This window comes from Gopherus evgoodei, chromosome 10, assembly GCF_007399415.2.
Source record: "Gopherus evgoodei ecotype Sinaloan lineage chromosome 10, rGopEvg1_v1.p, whole genome shotgun sequence".
Classification (NCBI taxonomy): Eukaryota; Metazoa; Chordata; order Testudines; family Testudinidae; genus Gopherus; species Gopherus evgoodei.
The window spans coordinates 66,839,514-66,851,120 of NC_044331.1; the positions used below are offsets into that span (position 1 = coordinate 66,839,514).

The window sequence follows — 11,607 nt, forward strand, 5'->3', positions numbered from 1 at the left end:
GTGCTTTATCTGAGAGTTAATCTAGTAAATCTAGTTTGACCTCCTGCATAACTCAGGCCAAAGAACCTCAGTCAGTGACTTCTGATGATGCTGAGATGTTGCTGTAGAGCACAGGGTGAGTGTATTGTTACTGTCTGTTTTCTTTCCTTTCCAAGAAAGCTGCCCTGGGAAGCTGATAGAGATTCTTGGAAAGGCAGGTTTATTTCTGGAAGGGCAGATTCATCCTGAGTTGGAGGGCGTTGAGATTATCATTGGCGAAAAGGGAGTGACTTCACCACTCATCACAGTTTTCACTGATGACAAAGGTGCCTATAGGTAAATAGCACAATTGTCCGTCTCTTTGGTTGCCCTAGTTTGAATGCTGTGAGGACTATAAACTTGAAACTGTGTGTGTGTACTGTCTGAATGCTTCTTGGTAGATTTTTTTTCTTTCTCTTTTTAACTGATTCTTGTTTCCTTTTATTTGCAGCGTTGGCCCTCTCCACAGTGATTTGGAATATACTGTTACTGCACAGAAAGAAGGGTTTGTTTTAACTGAAGTAGAGGGAACAGTTGGGGACTTCAAAGCTTTTGCTCTTGCTGGAGTGACTTTTGAGGTAATGTTCTTCACACTTCAAGTTCCTCACAAGAGAGTATGCAGTCAAAGCCTCGAGCAAAAAACCCAAATGCAGAGAAATAATTGTGGGATATGGGGAGATTTTGCCCTGGAATGATTTTGGTGTCACTAATTAGTGGAACAAATCTCCCTGGTGGACCGTGACTTGCTATGCAGAAATTATCTTGCATGTATCACAGTGAAGGTGTTAGAATCACTTACAAAATACTGGTTTTGTGTGTGTGTTCCTAATTTAGACCATTGTTTTCATAACTACTTTGAGACTGTCAGTAATTTTCCGAGGATGTTAATGCTTTATAAAGTAAATTGCAGAGTTCAGTAGCATTGCTAGTGTTCATTGATCATTGCTGCTTTTTAAAAACAGATTAAAGCTGAAGATGACCAGCCTCTTGCTGGAGTTCTCTTATCCCTTAGTGGAGGGATGTTCCGGTCTAACCTCCTTACCCAGGACAATGGCATGCTGACCTTTTCCAACCTGGTAATGTTCACGCAGTTACGATTTTCCCTATTCTGGAAGTGTATACGTATATCTATGTTCAATCACACCTTGCCCTCCAAAATGGAGATGTTAGCAATACCCCTCAGTACTGGGAGCCCATATTCTCTCCCCACTCATCTTATCCATTCATGATAGACATGAGTCCCCCAGCAAGTGTTGTGTTAGTTTTATAAGCAGCAACCTAATTTTAATGAGTGGAAATGGGAGAAAACTAACCAGGAAAAACTGTGCTTCTTGACTCCTGCTCTGACCCTCCCCACATAGCAGGCAGACTAGGCTGGCCTGCAGTTCTAGATGCAGCTTGTAAACACAAAGCGAACACATTAGTTTGTAATACTCTTGGATTCTTTGAGGATGGAATCCAGTTAGAGTATTGTTCACACCAGTATTTACACACATGAGCCATGTTTCCTCCCATGAATCTCTTGTTTCCTGATCACTCACCTGTTGTTGAGGTCTTGTAATAAAGGTAACACTCCAGTTCCCTCGCCCTTTGTATTTCACGCTCTTTCCCAGCAGAGCTGTGTTAGTTTATGGTCCCATATGTTCCCTGTTCTTCTCAAGTGCTTCTCGCATTTTTCTTTTTTTATTCTGAAAGACAGCATGGCATGTGGCTGTTGGGGGGAAACCTTAGCCCATATAGCATGGAACTCTTTAGGAAATGCAATTGGTAGGAGCCAGGTGATTTATTATGGGTATATTGATGGCAATTTAACTGAAATTGCTTGGTGCCTCTTTGCAGAGCCCAGGGCAGTATTACTTTAAACCCATGATGAAAGAGTTCCGCTTTGAACCATCATCTCAAATGATCGAAGTGCAGGAGGGACAGAATCTTAAAATCACAATAACCGGTCACAGAACAGCTTACAGGTGAGTAGAGCTGAGATACTTCACTGTCCTGCTTAGCTTGTGTACCCAAAACTGCCCCCTGGTCTGTATGGATGGGCATTAAGCCAAACTTTCACATTTTTTCCTGACATACCTCTATACCAGTTGTTTATGGCAGCTTTTCAGGGTAGAACTTAACTTCCTCACAGTGTGCATCATAAAAGCAGTCTTCATTTAAAAATGCATACTCCGTGGACGTGGTTTTATGATTGAATGAGCATGGATTGAAGAGCTTTGGCAACTACAATGAGTTGGGTTTGCACCACAACCAGTGGGAGACAGAGATTTGTCTGTTAAACCATTTCCTTTTAAGATGTGATTCCCATCAAGAAGTTTGGGACCAGCCAAAGTAAATGATACACTATTTCCTTTGGATCTTTGTATCTGTTGTAATAGTGGAGTGTCTTAATGTGTGTGTCAGCAGCAGCCACATAGATGTAGTAATGGATCCATCTTTTTCACCCCTAGCTGCTATGGTACAGTTTCTTCTTTAAATGGGGAACCTGAACAAGGAGTTTCAGTAGAAGCTGTGGGGCAGAAAGAGTGTTATATCTATGGAGAAGACACAGTAACAGATGAAGAGGGTAAATTCAGACTTCGTGGACTTCTGGTAAGGATTGTAATGCATCCAGCGTTGTTTGCTTTTATAGTGTTATGTGTGTTAATGGAACTATAAAATGCATTTTATAGTTAGTCACAGCTTAGTATTTTCTCATCACAGTTGCCTGATCAGACTCCCTTTGGTCTGGCTGTGGTGGGAGACATTGAGGTATAGTAATTGTTAACTCCAGTAAAAGAGAAACATTCATTAATGTACATCCTACAGAACTTTCTGTCAGTATCCTGTGGGGGCCTTGGGAGAATCCTTTTGCACTTCACTTGTTCAGCTAGAATAACACACAGTAAGTGTGATATATCTAATGGGTATGAATATACACATGAATAGTACTAGTATCCTAGGCAAAGGGGACTTTGGACAGTGTTTGCTTTCTTGTGTGAAATTATTACCACAGTAACATATCTGTCTTATCAGGCAGTTGTACATGCATATTTTAGATATAGTAAACAGTTCTGGATGAAGACCTGAAGCAGAAGTTTTGGACTAGCATGTCTAGGATCAACTATAGAATACTGGATCGTAAACAGAGCCCTTGCTTCCTGCATTTTGTCATGCTTTGCACAGCTATGGTTTCCTGCCTCAAGGTGTGCTGTCCTTGCTTCATTGATGGCAGCATAAATTAACCTGACATAATTACGCTTTTCAAAAGTCCAAATTGCAGAGTGTTTATTGAATATAGAAGGGGACTATTTGATCTGTTTTTAAACCTTGTTTAATGCATTTTCTGTGTAAGTAAAACGTTGCATAGCAGACCGTTCCTTCTGATAAACCAATGGAAGTACAGTCCTGGCCCTTTAAAACTTCTCTTGTCTCTGCAGGAAGGGAGTCTCTCTTTTTAGATAGTGTTATTCAGTGACATTTTCGTTGCATGGCAAGAGAAACTTTCAGTGAATAGGGCTGCGTCCATTTATGGTGGTGAATTATGAACTGAATTGTGCTCAGCTTTTTAAAGCCTTTTGAGTATCTCGGTTCTGTTAATGATAAAGCTTCTAACATAACTGAGCAATGGGATTTGTCTGAATTTTGTTTTTTAGCCTGGTTGTGTTTATCACATCCAGCTCAAAGCTGAAGGCAATGATCATATTGAAAGAGCCTTACCACAGCATCGTGCAGTTCAGGTAATTTCTCCTGGCATCTTTTTAAACCTGAACCTTATATTAAAAGGCATCAGAGTTGCTGGTTGTCTCTGCTAGGTTTCATTTAACGTTGGATATTTCAATGGGAGCTAGAGTTCAACCCTGCTTAGATGCATTTGAAAATACCAGTAGGGCCTATCTACATCTTTAGACACCTCATTAACTTTGAAATTCTGGCCCTAGACCTGAATTTTAAGATGTCACATTGACTCAAACGGAGGCAGTCAGCAGGGGATTATATTCAAGGGAATATGGTTTATAACCAGAAATAAAAACAGGGTAACGTAAATACAAATAGTACCTGAAGACTCTTCCATCCCTGAAGTTAAATGCACCCCTATGACTTTGGATGTGGAGCCCAGCCTTCCCAAAGGACCTCTCTCCCCTCTGAATCAATTGTAACCAAACTATAGTCCTTCCCTTCCCCTTAGCATCTGCATAAGGAAATAAACAAAAGGTTTATCTTGGCTTATTGAGGATGAGGTAGTACCTTGGTCACTATGCTAGGTCATATTAGAATCACAGCAGTGCTGGGAGAATTCTTTGATAGCTATGCACACTGATCTGGAATCCTGGGTCTGTCCTTTCTTTCACTTTAAGAAAGTTCAGATCTCTATATGAGTTGTACACATCTTGAATCTGTTTTGGTATTTGGCATATCCTCCATCACAGGAGTAGCTGACTGGATTCTGTTTTGAACCAGAAGGTTCAAACAAGGTACCTTCACCAAATCCATGTCTTCATGCCGGATATTAGCTTAAACTAAATGAAGCCCCAATAGGAACCAAGATTGAAATAAGTGATTTTCAGTCACCAAGTATCTGAGTCTAGGGAATTAACACAGGACACTGTTTCTGGATTTCCCTTAACACAGACAATGAAACATTAGCTAGCAACTCTGAAGGATTTTGTTTCTTAGCGTGTGCAAGTCTTTCAATTATTTATAGTATATTTATATTTTACACTTAATTACACATGGTAGATATCTTTTCTGTTGTTTTTGTTTATATGGTCCTGATCATGAAGTCCTCGTGCAGGCAAAATTACTGGTTCAGCTCTGTTAGGGTGACCAGACAGCAAGTGTGAAAAATCGGGCCAGGGAGTGGGGGGTAATAGGAGCCTATACAAGAAAAAGACCCAAAAATCGGGACTGTCCCTATAAAATCGAACACCTTGTCACCCTAAGCTCTGCAGATCTTCATAAAATTTAATAAAAAGCTCCTGAACTTAAAACTTATCAGATTTCATGAATAGTCCTCAATCGTTAGAGATTCTGTTTAGTTGCCTCTCATTTATCTCTTGACATCCAGCAGAGGTTAATTAGCCTGCCATTAGTTGTTTAAAATCTTTCTGTGGAGATGGTCATTACTCAAGATAGAATGGATGCCTGACCAGGCTTTCCTTCACTGCAGCAAAAGAAAGGAGCCGAATTTCTTTAAGCATTTGCACTCTTCATGCTAATTATGCCTGCTGCTTAGGTGGGAGGGAAGAGGCCACCCAAGTTACAGAAAACAAATCAGTGCCAATGTGCTGTGAATGATAGCCTATGTACACCAATTTGTCCTACTCTCCTCTCAGCTAGCATGCTATTTCCTTCCATCTGGAGAGAGGTTCTGGGTTCTTTGTCTTTCAAACGTATAAGACCCTCCAGATTCAGCCTACTCATGATATAGCTAGTTTTGAGGTCTACCACTGCTTGACCAGTGTCCCTTTTTAATACAGAAAACCAAGAAGCACCCGTTTCAGCCACAACCACTTTTTTAATGAGGTTATTTAGAAAAATATTCTTGTCTGACATCAGTCAGAATCTGGTGTTTAAATACTATGTGCTTTTAATTTTAACTCTGCTGGAAAGAGGTCATGTCAGGTCTTGCTTCGCTGCTCCTCTCCCCTCTTTCTCCCACAAAGAGGTTAGACTGTTTCAAGGATGATGGTCTTAGCCTACATGTTCTATGCTTCTCAAATGTCTATGAAGGTCCTAGCCTGGTAAGACAGTGCTTGTCACCATGGCACCAGGCCACCTTATGCTGATACAGTATTTACAAATGAGCATGCTCTGCTCAAGCAATGGAGAAAAACCAATTGTGATTGGAAACAGATTTCAAGTTTTCATGGGACTATGATAGGAAAACCAGTGTTTGTTTAAAATTCTGAGCAGTATCTGTGTTCTGTTAATTTTCCCTTCTAGCAATGTAAATGTTCCTGTGCTTGTATATTGTAGGTTGGGAACAGTGACATCGATGATGTGAATATTATTGCATTCCGACAAATTAACCAATTTGATTTAAGTGGAAACGTGATCACATCTTCAGAGTATCTCTCTACGTTATGGGTAAGTGTAAAGCCAGCCCTTTAATCCTACTCCAGAGTATTTTCCTTCAACTCCAGTATAACTATCTCTTAGGTTGCTGGCAGTTGATCAGTAGCCAGACTATAAATTATATTCAGATTAGTAGTGACTCTCTAACTACTTACTAAAGCTGAATTTGCATTCTAATTAGAGTTGAGATTTCAGTGAAAGTAAAGTGTTCTCAATGGAACAGTCCAGAGCTACGGAGTAGTGATCTCTTTTGGACTGGCTCTCTGATCTTATGGTTTGCTCTCCCATTGGGAGAGCGTCTCTGGATCAGAGAACTGGATTTGACCCTAAAATAGCTTTGCTGCTAGAAGTCTTGACACATGGCTTTGTTAGGGAAAAGAGATCCCATGAATGAAAACTTATGATAAGAATATGCCCAGATAAGAATACCGTTGCTTATAGCAGTATAGGAAATGAGTAGCATGGCTGAAATTTTTAAACTCGAGCACCTGAAGTTAGGAGTTAAAATAATTTGGTCTCATTTTTAGAGGAGGAGCTGAGCCACTCACATTGACATTGGCTTCAGTGGGTAATGGGAGTGCTGAAGGCATCTGAAAATCAGGCCAAATTGTTTCAGGACCTGAGTGTAGGATTTAATGCTGTGTTCCCTAGCTTCAAACAGTTGCTTTATTTGGACTGTTAATGTGTTAATGGCAATAAGGAAAATATTAAAGTCAAGGTATAGGGTTACAAATAGATTGTCTCCTTCTCCCCTCAGTCACCAAGACCTTAGTTCTAGGTCGTTGGCTTTTACAGGAAACCTCAGAAGCACCAAATGCACAGAACAGGAGTAAAGGAAAAATGCCTTGCTCTAGGGCTGTGTGTGTGAATGATTCTCTGCTCTGTCAGGGGAATTCATAACCTACAAGTTAGCCTGGGTGACTAAAGCAGCTTATTCTAGAATGAAATATATTTTCAAGTTTTTAAGCCTGCACATATGTTCTGTTATTAATTTTGATCTTACACACCCTTTGATTCTTGTATGCATCCTGCAGGTGTGGGTGAGCTCTTGTCTTTTAATGCAGAGAGAGATGCATTCAGGATTGGCATAAACATTTAGTGAGAGGTTTTGTGACCTCAGTTTAGCCTTTTGTGGATGCATAAGCTGACAGAACAGCTGGCAATCGCTGTTCTGGTTGGAGCCGAAATCTCAGAGATACAGAGCAGAACTGATGAGAATTAGCTGTCCGCATCTGAAAGGACTGTATGTGGCCCTACCAACTGCCTGGTCAATGGAAAAGGAAGAGGTTATGTTTGAGCATGCAAAATTCATTAAATTGTAAGGGGAGATAGAGAAAACAAATTACTGTGAAGTTGCTGAAGTAGTTTTATAAAATATATAAAAATCCAAAGCCCTAGTAGGTACTTGGGAGCAGATGAGTTTTTACCAGCCCAGAGATCTCAGGTTACAAGATCCCAAGCCAGTCTGTGGGATTTTAAACTTCTGTAGTTTGACAGTGCCAGGTGTTCTAAATTGCCAGGTTGATTTCAGCATTTTCTTTTAACATTTGTGCACTGTACTGTGAAATGCTGTTCTCCCTTATATAGGCGATGTCTACAATATTTATTACAGTACATCCGCGTAACTGTCCTTCTCTTGTGCGTTTTCCCCCTCTCCCAGGTGAAGCTTTACAAAAGTGAAAATCTTGACAACCCAATTCAAACAGTCTCCTTAGGCCAGTCCCTATTTTTCCATTTCCCACCACTGCTCCGGGATGGAGAGGTAATATTAATGATTAATTATTGGTTTCATTCATTTCAATTTTTTTTTAAAGATGTTAGCGTTATTTCCCGAGTGCTTGTGGCACAAACGTGATCTGTATTTGTGCTGGGGCAACAGGTGTCTCGGAAAGCTTGGTGCTTGTTAAACTGACTTACATTTGAATCTTCTGCTCTCTACGAACCTGATATTTTCTACTGGAGCTGGCAATTGATTTTATTTTTTACACTCAGAATTACATGGTGCTCTTGGACTCCACACTGTCCAAATCCCAGTATGATTACACCGTACCGCAAGTTTCGTTCACTGCCACTGGATACCACAAACACATCACTTTGGTCTTCAGTCCCACTGTAAGTATCTAGTGTTCTAACTTGTTTATTTTCAAAGTTGAACTTGAGGTATTGTGCCTGGTATTGTCACTTGTCTGCTTCTCTAGACTTCCATTGAAGCCTATGGCAAGACTTCCATTAACTTCGTTGTCTCCTGTGGAAGTCTTGCCATTGATTTCAGTGCAAGTTGGATCTGGTGCACAGAGGAACATGCATACATATGAGGCCTCAAACAACAAATGACCTAATCCTTGTCATATAAGCTGCCATACCTAGCTCCTGTGGAGTAAGTGATGGCAGTGGCATGAAAGAGTTGCAGCCATGACACTGTAATTCAGATCTGCTAATGGCTAAAATGTGTTGGTTTAAAAGGGAAAGAGGTTGCCATAGTAATTCCACAATGACTCTCCTAGTCAGGTAAGGAGTGTCACTTAGGAGAGTCCTTAGTTATCACTGGTAAAGAATGAGACTTGGAACCAAGACTGTCAGTTAAAGCAGGGGGATTCTCCAAACTAACATGGAGTAAAACTCCCACCTCTCCTGTGAGAGAGATCTTAAAATGTGTGATCATGCTCTGCCTCTGCCAGTGTAGCCATGTTTTCTGTGTGTGGCACTTAAATGGATGGTTTCTTTTCTGCTTCAGTGCACATCTAGACCCTAGTGGAATAGGAGGGAAACATGAAATGGCAGTTTTGGGTGAAGGATGCAGGTGTGCCTGTATGCTCCTCTAGTAGTCCATGCGACTAGTGATATTTAGGTATCATGTCAAGTGCATCACAATGTACCTTGTTAAAAGCAGTGTAGTGACTTGTCTTAATGCATGAACTTTAAAAACAAACTCCCCAGCTAACAGATGAGCTGAGCTGAATGAAGATTGCTTCTACGATGGAGGACGTAGTCCTCCTACAATGTCACTAGAACAGGAATTGGTCACATAGTAAGTGGTGAACATGCCACATAACTCTATTGTCAATCAGTTTTTAGTCATTTAAAGTTGAGAGATTTTAATAGGTAAAACAGCAGAAACGTTCTGAAAACCAGTGGCCATTGTTGTTTGCAGAGAAAGTTGCCTGAACAAGATATTCCCCAAGGATCCTACATCGCATTGCCTCTGACACTGCTCCTGCTGTTAGCTGGTTACAATCATGATAAGGTAGTAGAAGTTCTATTTTACTATTCTAATACTCCCCATAACATTTTGTAGTGTGTTGCATAAAATGAGGGTACCACCAATGTGGATGTCTAGACAGAAGTAAGAAAACAGGGTTAAATGTCAGTCAACAAAAGAAACAAAATGCTTTAGAGTTTCTTAAATACCTGCATATTTAATTTTAGTGTTAGTGTTTTAGTCCCTATGCTGCTTCTGTGTTTTGGTCAGCTGGTCTGATGATGGTCCTGGAAAGAACAATGCCAGATAACCAATCACAGCTGTCATTGATGTAGGTGTATTTAACTTCTTCCATAGTGACCCAAACCTCTCTTCTCTTTGGGATCATAACACCAATGCCGTTATGTGTTTTGCTTGCTGGAATTCAGAGTAGGCATTAATTATTTAATTTCAACCAGACAGAAACAATATTTGAGCATTTAAGATTTCCAGGAGGTTTGGATTAGACCATTTCCCATTTAGAATTTACCATGGTCCAGTCTTTGAACCTGTTGCACAAAGGGCATGTCTACGATCTGTTTTTAAAAATGCTTGGCTGAGAATTACTATAGAGTGTTATAATTCTAAATGCATATACCATCATAATAATATCCTGCTTCCCCTTTCTTTCCCAGCTTATTCCCTTGCTGTTACAGCTGACAAGTCGACTGCAAGGAGTATGGGCGCTTGGACAGACAGGTTCAGATGTGGGTGGCCCAGAGGATGCAAAGAGACAAGCGAAAAAACAGAAAACAAGACGGACGTGAGATGAAAGGAAAGATTGCATGAAGTGACACTTCTGTCAGGTTGGAGCCCAAGGAGTTTTAGAAGACAGGCCACTAAACCATATTTTTGATCTGTGGACTTTATTGACTTGAAATTTTTATTATACTATGTGAGCCCTTTGTCAGAGTGACTACATATTGGTTGTAAATTTTCTATGACATCTACAGATTGTCTTGTTTTAAAATAGTGAATTGAATGGCTCTGTTGTCACTCTGAGCAGCTCTTCCATGCCGAAGACAATATTTGTCTCATTATTGGAAGCCTCCTATTGGTCTAAAAATGTAACACGTTCATCTTCACAGGTAACTTTGCAGGGACAGTTCTAATAAAAATGGTTTTGATTTACCTCTCAGCCTTTATTACTGGGGGAGGGGGAGTGTCTGCTTCCTTATCTTTCCAACCATCCACTTAATTCTATTAGGTCAGCCATCAGGGAGTTCTGTTAAATCAATAGGTCCATGAAATATGAAGTTTATATGGATCTGTATGAACTGGAGAACTATATCTTGGATGTGTAAATAGTTCAAAAACTCAATTTTAGGGTAGCTGTTGTTTGCACAGCAATGTAATCAATGCTTGCCCAGTGAGGAAATTATCTTTAGTTAAATGTCAAATATTTGCCTGACAAAGATGAAGACCGTCCTTGGCTTGATGACTAGTGTTAATGTCTGATATATATGCCCATGTTCCCACTGCAAAAGTTGTGTAAATCTCAAGTTTATGTACGTAATGTGAACTCTGTAGACCTCCAGATTTCACAAAGTGGATGCAGCAAGTTATACCTTCCTTCCTGAAGTTAAAATGCATCATAACTGCAATATACATGGCCTATGGTCCTGCCTTTTCTGGAACTTTTTGCCCTCTAGAGGGCTGCCTTTAAGTTATTGTTGTAATTTGTTTAATTTATTTCTTTGTTTTAATTAGCAGAAATTTGAACTGTTGGAATTCTCAGACAAATGCAGTCCTAGTAAAACAGAGCACAATAATTAAACCTACTCCTTGATGACTGTCTCTTCTGATTCTTGTTTGAGGTGGGCAGTTAGGCATATAGAGTTTAAATGTTGATGGGGCTTTTTACTGACAGGTACCATAAAGGTTTAGAGCTTTTGAAAGATGCACACAAACATTTCTGAATTGTGCACTGACACTGATGTTGCCAGTGAGTGGCAATGTTCCTCTTTACAAGATCTGAAAGAAAGTTAGGTTACATGGAACATTTAAACCCAAAAGACATTTACCATTGTCAGAAGAAGAGATCTGGATGCTAAAGGTTTCATGATAGTTTTGTTAATACTTCTTACATTAGTGTGGGCCTAAATAATTAAAGTTCAGTACATTCAGTGAACATTTTCCGTCAGCAGCTGTCATTGCAGCACACACACAACCTCTCCTTTGGAGAGAACCTTTGTTAAGAATATAAAAATGAAGAATGTTGGGAATGCAACGGGAAAGTGTTCACAGTGTTGGAATTTTAGGGATGCATTTGCAATAAATTATGCTTTATT

General features: G+C 40.0%; 1 protein-coding gene across 2 annotated transcripts in view; it reads left to right on the forward strand.

Annotated features, from left to right (window-relative positions):
• Window positions 1–11,105, forward strand: part of LOC115658215 (nodal modulator 3) — a 34,521-nt gene extending 23,416 nt beyond the window's left edge. For both annotated transcript variants that reach the window (XM_030576719.1, XM_030576721.1), the window contains 11 exons: window positions 156–315; window positions 470–596; window positions 981–1,094; window positions 1,858–1,985; window positions 2,472–2,613; window positions 3,657–3,740; window positions 5,980–6,090; window positions 7,739–7,840; window positions 8,071–8,190; window positions 9,230–9,322; window positions 9,952–11,105. In XM_030576719.1, coding sequence (XP_030432579.1) covers window positions 156–315; window positions 470–596; window positions 981–1,094; window positions 1,858–1,985; window positions 2,472–2,613; window positions 3,657–3,740; window positions 5,980–6,090; window positions 7,739–7,840; window positions 8,071–8,190; window positions 9,230–9,322; window positions 9,952–10,083 — 1,313 coding nt within the window. In that variant the 3' untranslated portion in view covers window positions 10,084–11,105. The remainder of the gene's footprint in view (window positions 1–155; window positions 316–469; window positions 597–980; window positions 1,095–1,857; window positions 1,986–2,471; window positions 2,614–3,656; window positions 3,741–5,979; window positions 6,091–7,738; window positions 7,841–8,070; window positions 8,191–9,229; window positions 9,323–9,951) is intronic.
• The last annotated feature ends 502 nt before the right edge of the window (window positions 11,106–11,607 follow it).